General features: G+C 43.6%; 2 protein-coding genes across 4 annotated transcripts; one reads left to right on the top strand and one right to left on the bottom strand.

Annotated features, from left to right (window-relative positions):
- Positions 1 to 444: 444 nt before the first annotated feature.
- MMGT1 (membrane magnesium transporter 1) lies at positions 445 to 6,200 on the bottom strand. 3 transcript variants are annotated; one of them, XM_070424517.1, is made up of 3 exons: positions 5,764 to 6,200; positions 5,431 to 5,528; positions 445 to 4,495 (listed from the first exon to the last, which is right to left on the bottom strand). In XM_070424517.1, exon 3 carries the CDS (start codon positions 4,167 to 4,169, stop codon positions 3,774 to 3,776), a length of 396 nt encoding a protein of 131 aa, XP_070280618.1. In that variant the 5' UTR covers positions 4,170 to 4,495; positions 5,431 to 5,528; positions 5,764 to 6,200; the 3' UTR covers positions 445 to 3,773. The 3 variants fall into 3 exon arrangements, with proteins under 3 accessions (XP_070280618.1, XP_070280619.1, XP_070280620.1); XM_070424518.1 differs by having other exon boundaries at positions 5,775 to 6,200; XM_070424519.1 differs by having other exon boundaries at positions 5,814 to 6,200.
- Positions 6,081 to 12,656, top strand: GGCT (gamma-glutamylcyclotransferase). Its single transcript, XM_070424516.1, has 4 exons — positions 6,081 to 6,320; positions 10,154 to 10,299; positions 11,238 to 11,373; positions 12,395 to 12,656. The coding sequence occupies exons 1-4, from the start codon at positions 6,177 to 6,179 to the stop codon at positions 12,536 to 12,538; spliced, it is 570 nt and encodes a 189-aa protein (XP_070280617.1). The 5' UTR covers positions 6,081 to 6,176; the 3' UTR covers positions 12,539 to 12,656.
- Positions 12,657 to 12,778: the final 122 nt, after the last annotated feature.

Genomic DNA, 12,778 nt, shown 5'->3' with positions numbered 1-12,778 from the left:
CATGAAGACTTGCAACCAGGGGACCAACAGGCAGCGGCGGCTCATCCCAGGCTAATCCCCTGAATGTGTCTCCAAGGCCTCTTTTCTCTGACTTCCCAGTGAACTAAAGCAGCCCAGCCTGGGCTCTCCTGCTGCTGCTTCTAGTCCAGGCCTTCCCTTGTTTCACTGTCCCCGGCTTTAATAAACATACACTCACAGTGACCTGGGCTTGTATTGTGAATTCTTTTCTACATGAAGCCAAGAACCCACACACTACCCCCTGGCCCTAGGCAGACCTGCTCAGGGCCAGGTTCCCGGCCTGGTAACATTTCAATGACTGGATTTGTGATAAAAGATTATATCACTCACCATGCCAGGCAGCGGCAAACCAGAACAGTACAAAGATTTGGAATTCTTCTCTCTCTAGTGTTTTGTTTTGGCGGTAAAATTATGCTCAGAGACTAATTTTGTCTTTGCCAGCCATTTATTTAACACCAGTTCATTGAGGGAATGTCACAAGCGAATAGCATCCAGGATAATGTCTCTTAAAAAGATCATAAATAACATATGCCAAAGCAATGCTAGATTAATTATACTATTATTCAGGCAAGGGGAGGTGAAAGAAATAATGCCCAAATTTAGCTGAAGTGGACCTGTTCTACAAGTAGGCACTGGGGCGGGCCACCCTTAACCAACCTGGAGCTGACTTCCAGCTGCCAGCACAAAATGAGAAGTCTATTGCTGCCAGAGCACTGTTGCTAAGGAATGTGTTAGTGGGCAGGATGATTCCTCAAAGGGGTCGCTGCAAGGTTTATCACCACTGTCTGCGAGGCAACACCTCACCAAGACAGGCGCTAACGCCCCAAGGTCTTCAGAGAGCTAGCTCAGCAAAGTGCGCCTTGCCCAGACTGACTCTTCAATAGTCCTCACATATTGTCAGTATTTACCATCTAAATACTCTATATAAAACGAAGACTACAGATAAACCTATAATAGCTATAGTTGCTTCTCCACATGTTATTGATAAGCCCCAGCGGGGTCCCTAGCAGATGAGCTGCCGACAGCGTATCAACAGAGGAGATGATGACTTCCGGACACAGCCTGCTCCATTCTTGTATCAAAACGGCGTCACTTCTGAAGACAACTTTTGTGTTGTCTTTGTCATAAACAGGTGGATTAAAACAACTTCGTTTAAGTCATAAACAAATGGCTCTGAAATCATATTAAACCAATAAATAACATCTAGCTAACATCATTGCTTGTCTTCAATTTTCTGCATAATTTAAGAGTTTAGTTAATATGGTTCTTCAAGAACTGAACAATCATCCTTCAAAAACCAAGGCTTTTCCCACATGCTCGGTAACATGCTTCCCAACACCAAAGGCTTGGGAAAGTCAGGACTGAACCGAGCTCAGGTTTCTTCATGACAGGTATTCTCAGATTCCTTCCTGTGGTCACGGACCCTGGGACTCTCCAAGAGGAAGTGAACAACATAGTCTTTCCCAGCTTGGACCACAGAAGCCATTTTTGGATGGAGGACGTGTGAAGAACGGAGTTACAGGGCACTATGGCCTGACTCACTGATCTGCACTGTGCAGCTGGGCTATTAGCCCATCACATGTAGCTGGTTCCCTGGTTATTAAGAAGTGAGTCTTCCCATATTCTAGAGAGCCTTCAATAGTCATCTGCAGACTGAGCTAGCTTGCATCACATTTTTGGGACTACCCTAGGTAGTCATGGACTGTCTCATAGCATTATAAATAAAATTTGACCCTCCGTCTTACGTCTACTGATTTCACCAACCACTTCCTTTCACAGCAGTCACAGTTCTCAAGATGAGAAGTTCTCACTCTCCACAGAACAAAATTATTTTAAGAAGCCAGTTATGAAAGACCAGATATTGAATGAATCCATTTAAAGGACCAGAATAGGCAAATCAGAGAGAGAGAAAGTAGATTAGTGGTTGCTTGGGGCTGGGAGGCATCTGGGGAAATGAGAGATGACTGCTAAAGGGTTAGTTTATTTTGGGTGTTCTCAAATTGACTGTGGTCATAGCTGCACAACTAGTGACTATATTACAAAACCACTGAACTGTACCTTTTAAGTGGGTGAGTTATAAGGAATGTGAGTTATAGCTTCATAAAGTTGTTCTGAAAGCATATTAGGAAAGGAAGACAGCCTCAAGAGAAGAAAACAAGAGGCCCTTGGGAACCTAGTCATCCCCAAGGAGACGGTATACAACCTATGTAAGGAGCTGTTTCTCACACAGTTTTGATTTTATCATCACCACTTTTAACCCCCGACTTCACATCTTTAACGCATTTCTAAATTACTCTAGGTTATCAGAAGATTTCCAACTTTGTCCTCCTTAGAGAGCAGAGCTAGTATTCCACAGGTAGACTAGGTTGGCAAAACAAAACTAAACAAAATAAAAGCCCAATGACAAAATAATCTCCTGCTTTGGGGCTGTGCGTTTCCAGGCAGAACAGAAGCACTGAGGTTAATTTCTAGTGGAAAAAAAGCCATCAAGTATAAGGGCATCAGGAGACTCCTACCTAAAGCTCATTTCTTTTTCAAATCTGCATAGTTATTCCCTCTACATCTATACAATTCCACATAAGCAATGTTTTCATACCTGAGAATAAAATGTTCTCTACCAAGGAATGTTAAGCTTTCTGCAGATCAAAGGGCTAGCCAAATTTCCCTAAAACTAAAATTACTGTTCCTAAAAAAGTACTACTCTCTATCATCTTCAGCAACATACAATGAAGATGGAAAACTGTAAGCCTGCTACAAGTCAGAAGCCACAAAACAATTTCTTAAATGATATTAATGAAAAAAAAATTAAAGATAGTTTCAAATATTTAGAACATTTTTGGCCCAATTCCTTTAATGAGTTTATTTTTACTAATTCACTAGTATAGTATGCAATAAAATAACAGAATTTGAATAAATTAAACTGGCTAATGACAAATAATCAGTTTTCCTCAGTGATTCTTCTTCTTCGACATAAGCAGAATAATTAAATCCCAAAGGGTCTTTTGGTGTATATTCAACATTCTTACACCACATAACCAATTAGGGAAATTTTTTACAGATAAACAAAGAGAATACAAGTAGCTTTACAGCAAGTTGAATCTGTTAAGTATATTTGTTATGACAAAGAATTTCTGATACAAAAATTGCTCACTGCACACAGAACTCCAGAGAAGTGATGCCACGAGATAGCTGATGTTAGAAGGTATATGGGAGTCGGGTGGGGTGAGAAGTGAGGGATAAATTAAAATCTGGCAAGTAACTCCTGAAGCAGAGGCCCTTTTTAGAGGGCCTACGAAAAACTGATGTCACCTTTTTAAATCTCTGCAGAGAAGCCCACTTGTTAAGAACTGAAGACCGTTTTATCATCGTTCATGCAGCAAAATGCAGCAGTCACGCTGTTTCCAAAAGGGTCCTAAAAACTGTAGTGCAAAGGAAAAGAAATCTGAGAAAACAATTACAAAAACATCAACTTTTTTTTTCTTCGAAGAAATGTGTTCAAAACAGTGACTTTTACAAAAGATGCCAATTTGTTTTAAGTGAAAAAAAGAAAGAACTCTATGAAAGATCAAAGACTCATTTCACAGATATTTTATACTGCATCAATGATTTAACAGTATAAAAACAGGGGCATAAACTTTTTAAAAATTAGGTCTGAAAGATCAAGATACATATCGGTGGGGGGAGGTGTTTTATATACCCCAAACGCCAATATTCCAGCTCTGTGTCCTGTCCTGTGGTTATGATTTGTAAAAATCTCAACGATGCAGTGATTCAAGTTTTCGTAACTTCAAGGATGTGTTAGAAGACAACGCATCTTGGTTCGAAGAATTTGCTGTATCCGAAGGCTGGAACAGGACTCTACCACGATGATTGAAGACGTAAAACGATGGGTGATTCCTTAAAGTGTCGAATGTCTTATTTTTTAGTTCTGAAGTAGCGTCCATGTCTTTAAACTCCCCTGCAATATGAACTATGCCGTAACAGGTAACTGCAAAAGCCAGGAGTATCTGAAGAACTATATCTATTGGCAGGGAATCGTCTTCCTTTTCTGTCAACCGCATGTAAGAACGATGCTGTGCAGCGGAGAAGGCTGCGTGGGCCAGAGCGAAGAGGCCGACGCCCACCAGCCCCTTCCACAGTGAGGGCACCATGGTTCTGGACCAGCAGCGAAGAACTCAATTTCATTAAATGACACCGGCTTAATGTAAGAGACTAAGCTATTTGCTCTGCAGTATGTCCTATCGTTTGCTTTAGATTTTTCCTCTTGGTGTCATTTTTTTTCCCCCTTCAATCCTGTAGTTCCTGCTTTATTATGTTGAAGTAAAAGATTTTGGGGAACAATACTCACAGATGATGCTGGAGACACAACAATGTCACGGCCCACGTTTCGTGGTGGTAAGATTCATCTAGGCTAAGATGGGAGAGGCCACATTTTCCCACTGTCCTTGTTTTCCTCCTGATGACCAGCAAGTAACCCCTGGGGAATAATTGTGCACAGGTTAACATTCTATTCCCTATCACCCTTGCACCAAATGGTTTCATTAACAGCACTTTGCACATCAACGGGGGCTGTCTGATGACTCTGAAATGCTCCTGCAACTAAAAAGGCAGGATAAATGTTTATTTTCTCCACTTACCGCTTTTCAGAGTAAAGAGCTGGTGTAATAGTCACCACCCGTAACATGGCAAACAGAGATTTCTAGAAATTATTTGGGTTCTTTTTTTTTTTAGATTTGGCTCACTCTTTCCAGGAAATGACTTTTACACTTTTGACATTTTCAACCAACTGCAGTCATTCTTTTTGACCCTCAAATTGTTCTAACTGTGGCCAGTGGGCATTCATTCCGTCAAGCTGGCTCCCGGGTCCTTTTAAAAGAACCTCTTTTTCGCCCTGGCTGGTGTGGCTCAATGGATAGAGCACCAGCTTGCGGACTGAAGGGTCCCGGGTTTGGGTTTCATTCTGGTCAAGGGCACATGTCCGGGTTGCGGGCTCGATCCCCAGTAGGGGACCTGCAGGAGGCAGCCATCAATGATTCTCTCTCGTCACTGATGTTTCTATCTCTCTCTCTCCCTCTCTGAAATCAATAAAGATATATTTAAAATGAAAGTAATAAAAGAACCTCTTTCTTCTTGGATACTTCCCGACTTCCTGTCAGGAGACAGTCCAAGAACTCACTCACTCCCAGCTCGTGACCGGGCCCCAGCCCCTTCTCCATGGCGCCCCGGTACCTTTTGGCGGAGAATGGCATTTAGGGGTCAAAATCTGGGTGCCGAAGACTCGCTTCTAGGCCCGGAGTTCATAGTAATCCCTTCACTTCAGAGTTAGCCAGATAGGGTTTTAGTCCATTGTTTCAATACTTTTATATCTTATTGTACCCGGGGGGGGTTTGTGCACTTAATGGCAATACTTACGCCAACCGGCAGCGTCGGAATTGGAACCGGCACAGCACTTCCGCCAGGGAAGGGAGCCCGGGACGCTCAGAGGGACTCCTCCCGGAGGCAGAGGGTCCCTAGAAGAGGCATCAGGGAGACCATCAGGGCTGGGGTGCGGGAAGCGGCGCGGGGTGAACAGACCCGCCCTGACCGACTCATCCAAACCGGGCCGGAGGCGAGCGGCGGGTGAGGAAACTGCCCTACCAGGGCCGCTGTTTCGCCCCAGACCTGCCCGGAACTCCCTGAGGCGCACACACGGCCTCCACCCACACGCGCGCCCCCCGCCCCGGCCCACGCCCGAGAGGGAGAAACCTGGTGCGGACCCGCGCCGCGACCGCCGAACCGAGCCCACGCGACCTGACCTGACACCGCGTAGCGCCGGACCGCTCGCCAATCAGAGGCGGCCTTGACCACGGAGGCGGGACAAGAGAAGGCGTGTCCAATGAGGAACCAGACCCCGGTCGCCGCCGGACTGAGCATTTCCGAGTCCAAGAGGAAAGTGGATCGCGGGCGGTGGGTCTGGCCAATCAGCAGGGGCGACTGGCATCGTTGGGACCGACAGCCAATCAGAAGAGCGCTCGCTCCCGACTCGCCCGGCCCACACTTCCCACCTTTCCCCCTAACTCCGGGGGCGGGGGCCGCTGAGCTGGGGTTGGCCGGGGCCGCGCTGCCGTCGCCGTCCTCTCCTCCGACCCCTGCTGCGGACGCGAGGCGCCTGGCGGGTCATGGCGAGCTCGGGCTGCGAGGACCTGCGGGGCCAGGAGTTGGAGGAGAGCTTTCTGTACTTCGCCTATGGCAGCAACCTGCTGACCGAGCGGATCCAACTCCGAAACCCCTCGGCCGCGTTCTGCTGCGTGGCCCGCCTGCAGGTCAGTGCTCCCCGCCCGGCTCCTGCGACGTGATGCCCATCCCACGGACCAGGGGGCCGGGCACGCAGCTCTAACCCGTAAGATTACGGCTTATCTTCACGACGTGCCTCCTTGGCAAGCCCACCTCGCCCTCGCGGCCCTGTGCTGGCCCCGTGCTGGCCCCCTACTGAGCGCTGCCACCCCAGCAACGGTGCCTCCAGGCCGCCGCGGCTCCCTCCTGTCCTCCTATCCTTCCCACAAGCTGCTCGTTCTGCCCAGTTCTGGCCGCCTCTCGCGCACTGACTTAGGGGCATCCTCACAGAACCCATTTCATTCAGACCTCGGAGCAGCTTTCTCTGACCCAGGTCAGGGAATCAGCTGCCTTCTGTTCTGTGGGTATCTTTGCTACCGGACTTGACACCTGGTGTTGTAAAAATGCGTGTTCCCGTCTTTCGTCATCCCTCACCGCCCCCTGCCCCCCAACCCGAGAGGCCCTGAACGCTGGAACCATGTCTTATTCCTCCTAAGGGCTGTGCTCAGTCAAGTGGCTGGATGAACCGGAGCCCACCTGGGTAAAACTCAATGCTCTTCAGCTCAGTCCATTCATTCCTTTTTTCCCAGCACTTACTTACCTGGAGACACAGAGATGATTGCATAGAGCTGGCTGCTTTGAGGACCTTCCAGGCTATGGGAGAAGCACGCGGACAAATTATGTTACGAAACCTTTTGGCATGTTGAACTCGACAAACACGGCCTCTGCTGTCATCATCAGGGTTCTTAGTTGCATGTTTTCCCAGCACTTAACCTGGAGACACAGAGATGATTGAGTAGCGCTGGCTGCTTTGAGGACCTTCCAGGCTATAGGAGAAGCACACAGACAAATTATGTCACAAAACCATTTTGCTTGTTGAGCTCAACAAACAGGGCCTCTGCCGTCATCATCAGGGTTCTTAGTTGCAAGCAACAGAAAGTGGCTGGTTTAGGCAGGAAAAAGAGTGCATTGAAAGGCTGTTGGAGAGCTTACAGAGTGACCAGGAAGTTGGGACCAGAAAGCTGACAAAACAGGCAGGCGTAAAGGGAGGCATGGCAGTGAGTGGTAATACAGCCAGTGTCACAGACAGGAGCAGCCGGGGAGGCCAGGGCTGCACCCCTGCTGAACTGGGTAGACGTGGGCACTGCCTCATGCAGCGCCAGCACCATCTGTGCTGGACCCTGCCTGCCGCTGTCACTACACCCCTGCAGATCCTGAAACCCAGATGTGGCCGCCACCACCAGGGTGGAGTTTCTGCTGTCCTTGGGCATAATTAAGACTTGGGGGGTGAGGGGTGTCCAGGTTGGCTAGATCTTGGTCATGTGCCCAAGCAAAGCTGGGAGAACCAACTTCTGGCGTTCAAAGGTTCAAAACGGGGAGTTGAGCTCTGGCACTCTCTACTCCCCCCTCCCCCCCACATGCATAAGGTAGGGAGTCCCCCAAATGTGGGAAAGAAGTTCAGATACTTTGTAGTTGAGATGACAAGGGGAGCTATCAAGAAAATGATTATCCAGTTACAGGTATGGTTAGTCTTAAAACAGAGACGAGTTTTACCCTCGTCTCAATTTTGCTGTGAACCTAAAACTGCTCTAAAAAAGTGGCCTTTTTAAAAAATTATTATTAAGGAGACATACAAGGTGCTATAAGAGTGTATGACATGGAGACCTGACCTAACCGGAATGCTCAGTAAAGCTCTTCTTGAAAATGTGATTGCTTAAGCCAAGACCTGAATGATCGGGGAGGGAAGAAACAAACAGAAGGAATGGTGCGTGCAAAAGACCTCACTCAGGAGAGAAGCTGGGTCACCCGGCTGGTGAGGCTGGAGCTGAGTGTGAGAAGGAGATGTTGCATGAGGGCTGCAGAGGTAGGGAAGGGCCACATGTTGCAGGACCACAGGTCAAAGAAGACTGGTTTTATCTTGAGAGCAGGAGAAGACCCACCCTGGAATTTAAGCAAAGGAACGATGAGATTTACATCTTTAATTTACCTCTTCTGGTTGCTATGGGAAATGGATTGGAAGGGGTAGGGGTGGCAATAGGGGGTGTGGGGAGCCCAGATAAAAAGCTCTGTACTAAAGATGATGGCACCTTGAGTGGGGGCAGTGGAGGGTAGGTGGGTCTGGGGGATATTTAGGGAGTAACAGTGTCATCATCTGCCCAAGGACAGCAGAAACACCATGTTTGGGGGATATTTAGGAGATAAGAGTGTCAACAGTGATTGATGATGAAGGCAGGAAGAGATAATAGGGATGACTAAGGTTGTTGGTGCAATAACAGGGTGGGTGATGTTTTTAAAGAGGAGAATCAGGTTTGGGAGGGGAAATCAAGCTCGGTTTGCACGTACTAAATTTGAGATGCTAGTTTTACATCCAAGTGAGCAGAACAATATTAATGAACATTTATTAAGTACTCGGAATGTACGAGGCTTGCTTTAAGCACTTTTGAAGCCCAGAGAGAGATTTGGGTTGGATTAAAAGATGATTGGAATATTAGATGATATTTGAAGTTATTGGAGGGTTGAGATTGTCTTGAGCAGACTACTGAATGAACAGAGAAAAGGGCCTAAACTGAACCCTTAGGCACCTCAACATTTAAAGACCAGGTAGTCGAAGAGGAGTTGGCAAAGGTAATTGAGATCAAGGAACAACCTGAAAGTCAGGAAGGAAGCAGATCAAGACAGGGTTGGTTAACTGTGTCAGAAGCAGCTGAGAACTGGAACAAGATGAAGCATGAACATTGTCTCTTGCATTTAGCAATAGACAACCAGTTCCTAGTGGTGATTTTTATCAGATCCTTTGATGGACACTTGGTCCTGGAATATCCAGGATACCAGCTGAAGGTACTGGTCACTGGAAAACCTTTTTCCTAAAATGTCTGAGAAGGTTTTTAAAAAAATAAAGGATAAAATATAAACCTTAGACTTATTATTGAGCCCATCCTTTTTCACTTTATCATTAAGGGAACTAATTTCTGGAAAGATGGAAAGCAATCTTCCTAGATCAAACAGCCAAGTAAGGATTTTTCATCTTCCCCAGGACTGTGCCTTCTCTGTGAGGGAAGAAGCTAAACTGGAAACCTGGCTCCATTACTTATTAGTCATGAGACCTTAGGCAAGTTGCTTAATCTTTGTAAGCCACAGTTTCTCTTGCTGTGAAATGGGTATGATAAGGTTATTAGGCAAGATACAAATGAGAGTCCATATAAAGCTCATAGCACGGTACGTATATAGAACCCAGTAATTTTCCAGTGTGTTAGTTGCTTTTATGATAATTATAGATATGTTAGTACAGTTTATGAATATTAGATTAGTGTTCATATGTATACAAATTACCCTCAAATGCCAGCTCCCTTAGGGCAAACATAGTGATATATACTAGTCAATGCTCCTTACATCCATAAAAGTAGAGATAACATTATAACCCCTATGTAGCTTTCACCCAGTTTCAATAATTATGTACACTGTGATTGCTTCTAAGTTAAAAATCTATCTGTAAGTAGGCTGGGAAGTAATTTTCAAAAATGAAAATAGTTGTTAAGGCATTGGGATTATGGGATTTTTCTTCCCCTTTAAACCTTTTGTTTATGGTAAGATACTGTACCTATTCAGTATACATTTCATTTTTAAAGAAGAATATGAAAAATACATACAGTCCTTGAGATCTGGGTTTTTGTTTATCTTTCTATTTTCCACAGCTTCTTACACATAGAAGGAACTCAAAGTTTATATTTTAATTGCATAAAGTTCAAGGTAAATCTTTTTTTCTTTTTTGAGGAAATTTTGGTTCAAGAGAATATTGACCATGTCACTTTGGTTTTCTTTGTAGGATTTTAAGCTTGACTTTGGCAATTTCCAAGGCAAAACAAGTGAAACTTGGCATGGAGGTATAGCCACCATTTTTCAAAGTCCTGGCGATGAAGTGTGGGGAGTAGTATGGAAAATGAACAAAAGCAATTTAAGTTCTCTGGATAAGTAGGTGGCTTCTAATTATAAGTTAAATAATTACAAATTCCGAAAGTGGATCATATGCAAGGATGTGTATCTTTATGTGTTGGTTTTTCAAAACCATATACTACAGACATATTCTTTACACTTTAGAGTTAACATAAAAGGTATAATGTGCATTTCCTAAAACGAAAAGCCTAGAAGGTCACACTTTCTGATTGAGATTTGGGGGTGACATGTGTTAACCCTTCTGTAAAAGATGGAAGTCCTTATTTTCATTCTGTTTGTCTTATATAAATCTTCGTAGCTTCATATGGTGAAAAAGCATGAAGATTTTTTAAATTGTCACATACGTTTATTGATTTCGGAAGTAGTCCTTTTAGAGCCAGTTTTTAAAAACTAATTCTTTACGGTGGCAGTTGAATCAGTAAAAAGAAATAATAATTTGTAAAAACTTCTAACATACTAGGAATGCTTTGATACTTTTTATAACTAGAATTCCCATGAGTTGTGAGGCAGAGCATTTAGTACAGAGGAAGTTGGCAGAAATGAGTAGATTTGCAAAGAGCAGATTATCTGACCCGCGTGGTGCTTCACTCCCCTGTGAACGCGGAAGCCATCAACTACTCTGCTCCGGCTGGATACCCTCCTGCTGTCAGCACACAGTCCACTTTCTGTAGCCGAGAGACCGATGTCTTGGGTATATACAGATGAAAATAGCTACATTGAAGCATGTTTTTACATAAAATAAATATAGAGATCTGTTAGAAGTATAACAAATAATAGTAAACCTAGGGTTTTCTAATGGAAATGCTGAGTTTACTTTGGATGTGGTAGGATTATAATATATTCTATATCCCAAAATACAGAGGGAGCAAATACATCCATAGATAGTTTAATTCTTAACCCAGTAAGCTAATTTGGCTAAGTCAAGTATGATTAAAATGTGGCTGTTCTGGTTTCAGGCAAGAAGGGGTTAATAGTGGAACATATGCCCCAATGGAAATTAATGTTTACACTCAAGAAGGAAAAAAAATAACCTGTCGAAGTTACCAGATGAGAAATTATGAGAGCGCTCCCCCTTCACCCCAGTATAAAAAGGTAAGCTACTTACTAAGATTTTTGGTGATTCCTCTTAATTTTCACTGAACTAATCTAAATATCTTGTTTTTTAAAAACTTTATGTGTTTTAAATTCTACATAAACAATGCATTTTAATAAAAAATTTTAAATATAACAATGATAGTTATTTACCTAAAATACAATATTCAGATTTATTTGTAATGATAGAACTATATTCCTAAAACTTTATTTTAAAACGCTGTTAGATATATATATGAGTCATAATTCTAGACATGTATTTTCTTCCTATATGCGGGCTTTTGTAATCGATTTTCTCTCCACAAAACATGAACACCAATATGCATTGGGAAAAATACATATTTCCTACTGCTGAAATGTTTTCCATCCCTAGATAGAAAAAAAAAAAGTCACACTGCCTTTCAGGAAACCACTCCCCACAAGCACAGGAAAAAAATGTGGGTAGAGACCTCCACATCCCTTTTCAGAAACCCCAAGTTAGGAGTTGTTAGCAGGCCCAATCAGGACACGGCACCCAGAGGGGTGGCCCAGTTCCAGGCCAGCTCTGGAATTTCCCAGTAAGGAACCTAGCGGATTAGCCTGGTGTGGATCTGGAAAGTACCACTGAATACGGTTGGACTTTACTTCTTCATGTCTAATTCATCGGCAGACTAGACTCTGGGATTCAATGAAAACTGCTCCCTGTAAATTTTAATTTTTTTTTAAGAATAGTTTTTTCTTAAAAGATTATGCATAGTCTATAAAAAAGTTTTTTGTCTTAATATAAAAGTTCTTTGTCATACTACTGAGTAGAGTTCATATTCCATGAGGACCTAGCAGGTGGCTTTGAAAATTCCCTGCACATTCATCCTTATTGTGAAAGAAGTGAGCATATCTCCATTTTGTTCTAGAATTATTTATTCTAGAGTTACTCTAAAATTATCTGAAAGCTAATATTTCATGCTTTGATACTGCAAATAAAGCTGTGATATACTAAGTTAAATACTAAAAGAAGTGTTTTTATTTATTTTACTATTTCTAGGTCATTTGCATGGGCGCCAAAGAGAATGGTTTGCCCCTGGAGTATCAAAAGAAGTTAAATGCAATAGAGCCAAATGACTACAGAGGAAGGGTCTCGGAAGAAATTGAAGACATTATCAAAAGCAAGGAAACAAACACTCATTAGAACATAATAGACTATACCTATGGATATTTTCTCTATGTGCTCATTTAATATATTTTTAATATTTGGAACAGGGATCTGGGATATCTCTACGTTTAATATATTTTCAACAGTGCTCTGAGGAGATATCTCTGAGTGGTTCCTTGTTTTTGGACTATAAAAAGAAACTGGGTTAGGAGTTAGGCAGTTGCAAAGGGGACCATGATGCACTGGAATGCATGGTAAATGGATGTGGGTCTTTCG

Source organism: Myotis yumanensis, unplaced genomic scaffold (assembly GCF_028538775.1).
Source record: "Myotis yumanensis isolate MYYU_CA2020_CCGP unplaced genomic scaffold, mMyoYum1.0.hap1 SCAF_9, whole genome shotgun sequence".
NCBI classification, from domain to species: domain Eukaryota; kingdom Metazoa; phylum Chordata; class Mammalia; order Chiroptera; family Vespertilionidae; genus Myotis; species Myotis yumanensis.
Note: the sequence above shows the minus strand (reverse complement) of the source record. Positions and strands in the feature narration are given on the sequence as shown.

Bases quoted from the DNA above. Each gene is read 5' to 3' on its own strand.
- MMGT1 (XM_070424517.1), bottom strand. From the start codon at position 4,169: ATGGTGCCCTCACTGTGGAAGGGGCTGGTGGGCGTCGGCCTCTTCGCT.
- GGCT (XM_070424516.1), top strand. From the start codon at position 6,177: ATGGCGAGCTCGGGCTGCGAGGACCTGCGGGGCCAGGAGTTGGAGGAG. The intron at 10,300-11,237 runs GTAGGTGGCTTC...TTCTGGTTTCAG, and splicing joins AATTTAAGTTCTCTGGATAA to GCAAGAAGGGGTTAATAGTG. The intron at 11,374-12,394 runs GTAAGCTACTTA...TACTATTTCTAG, and splicing joins CTTCACCCCAGTATAAAAAG to GTCATTTGCATGGGCGCCAA.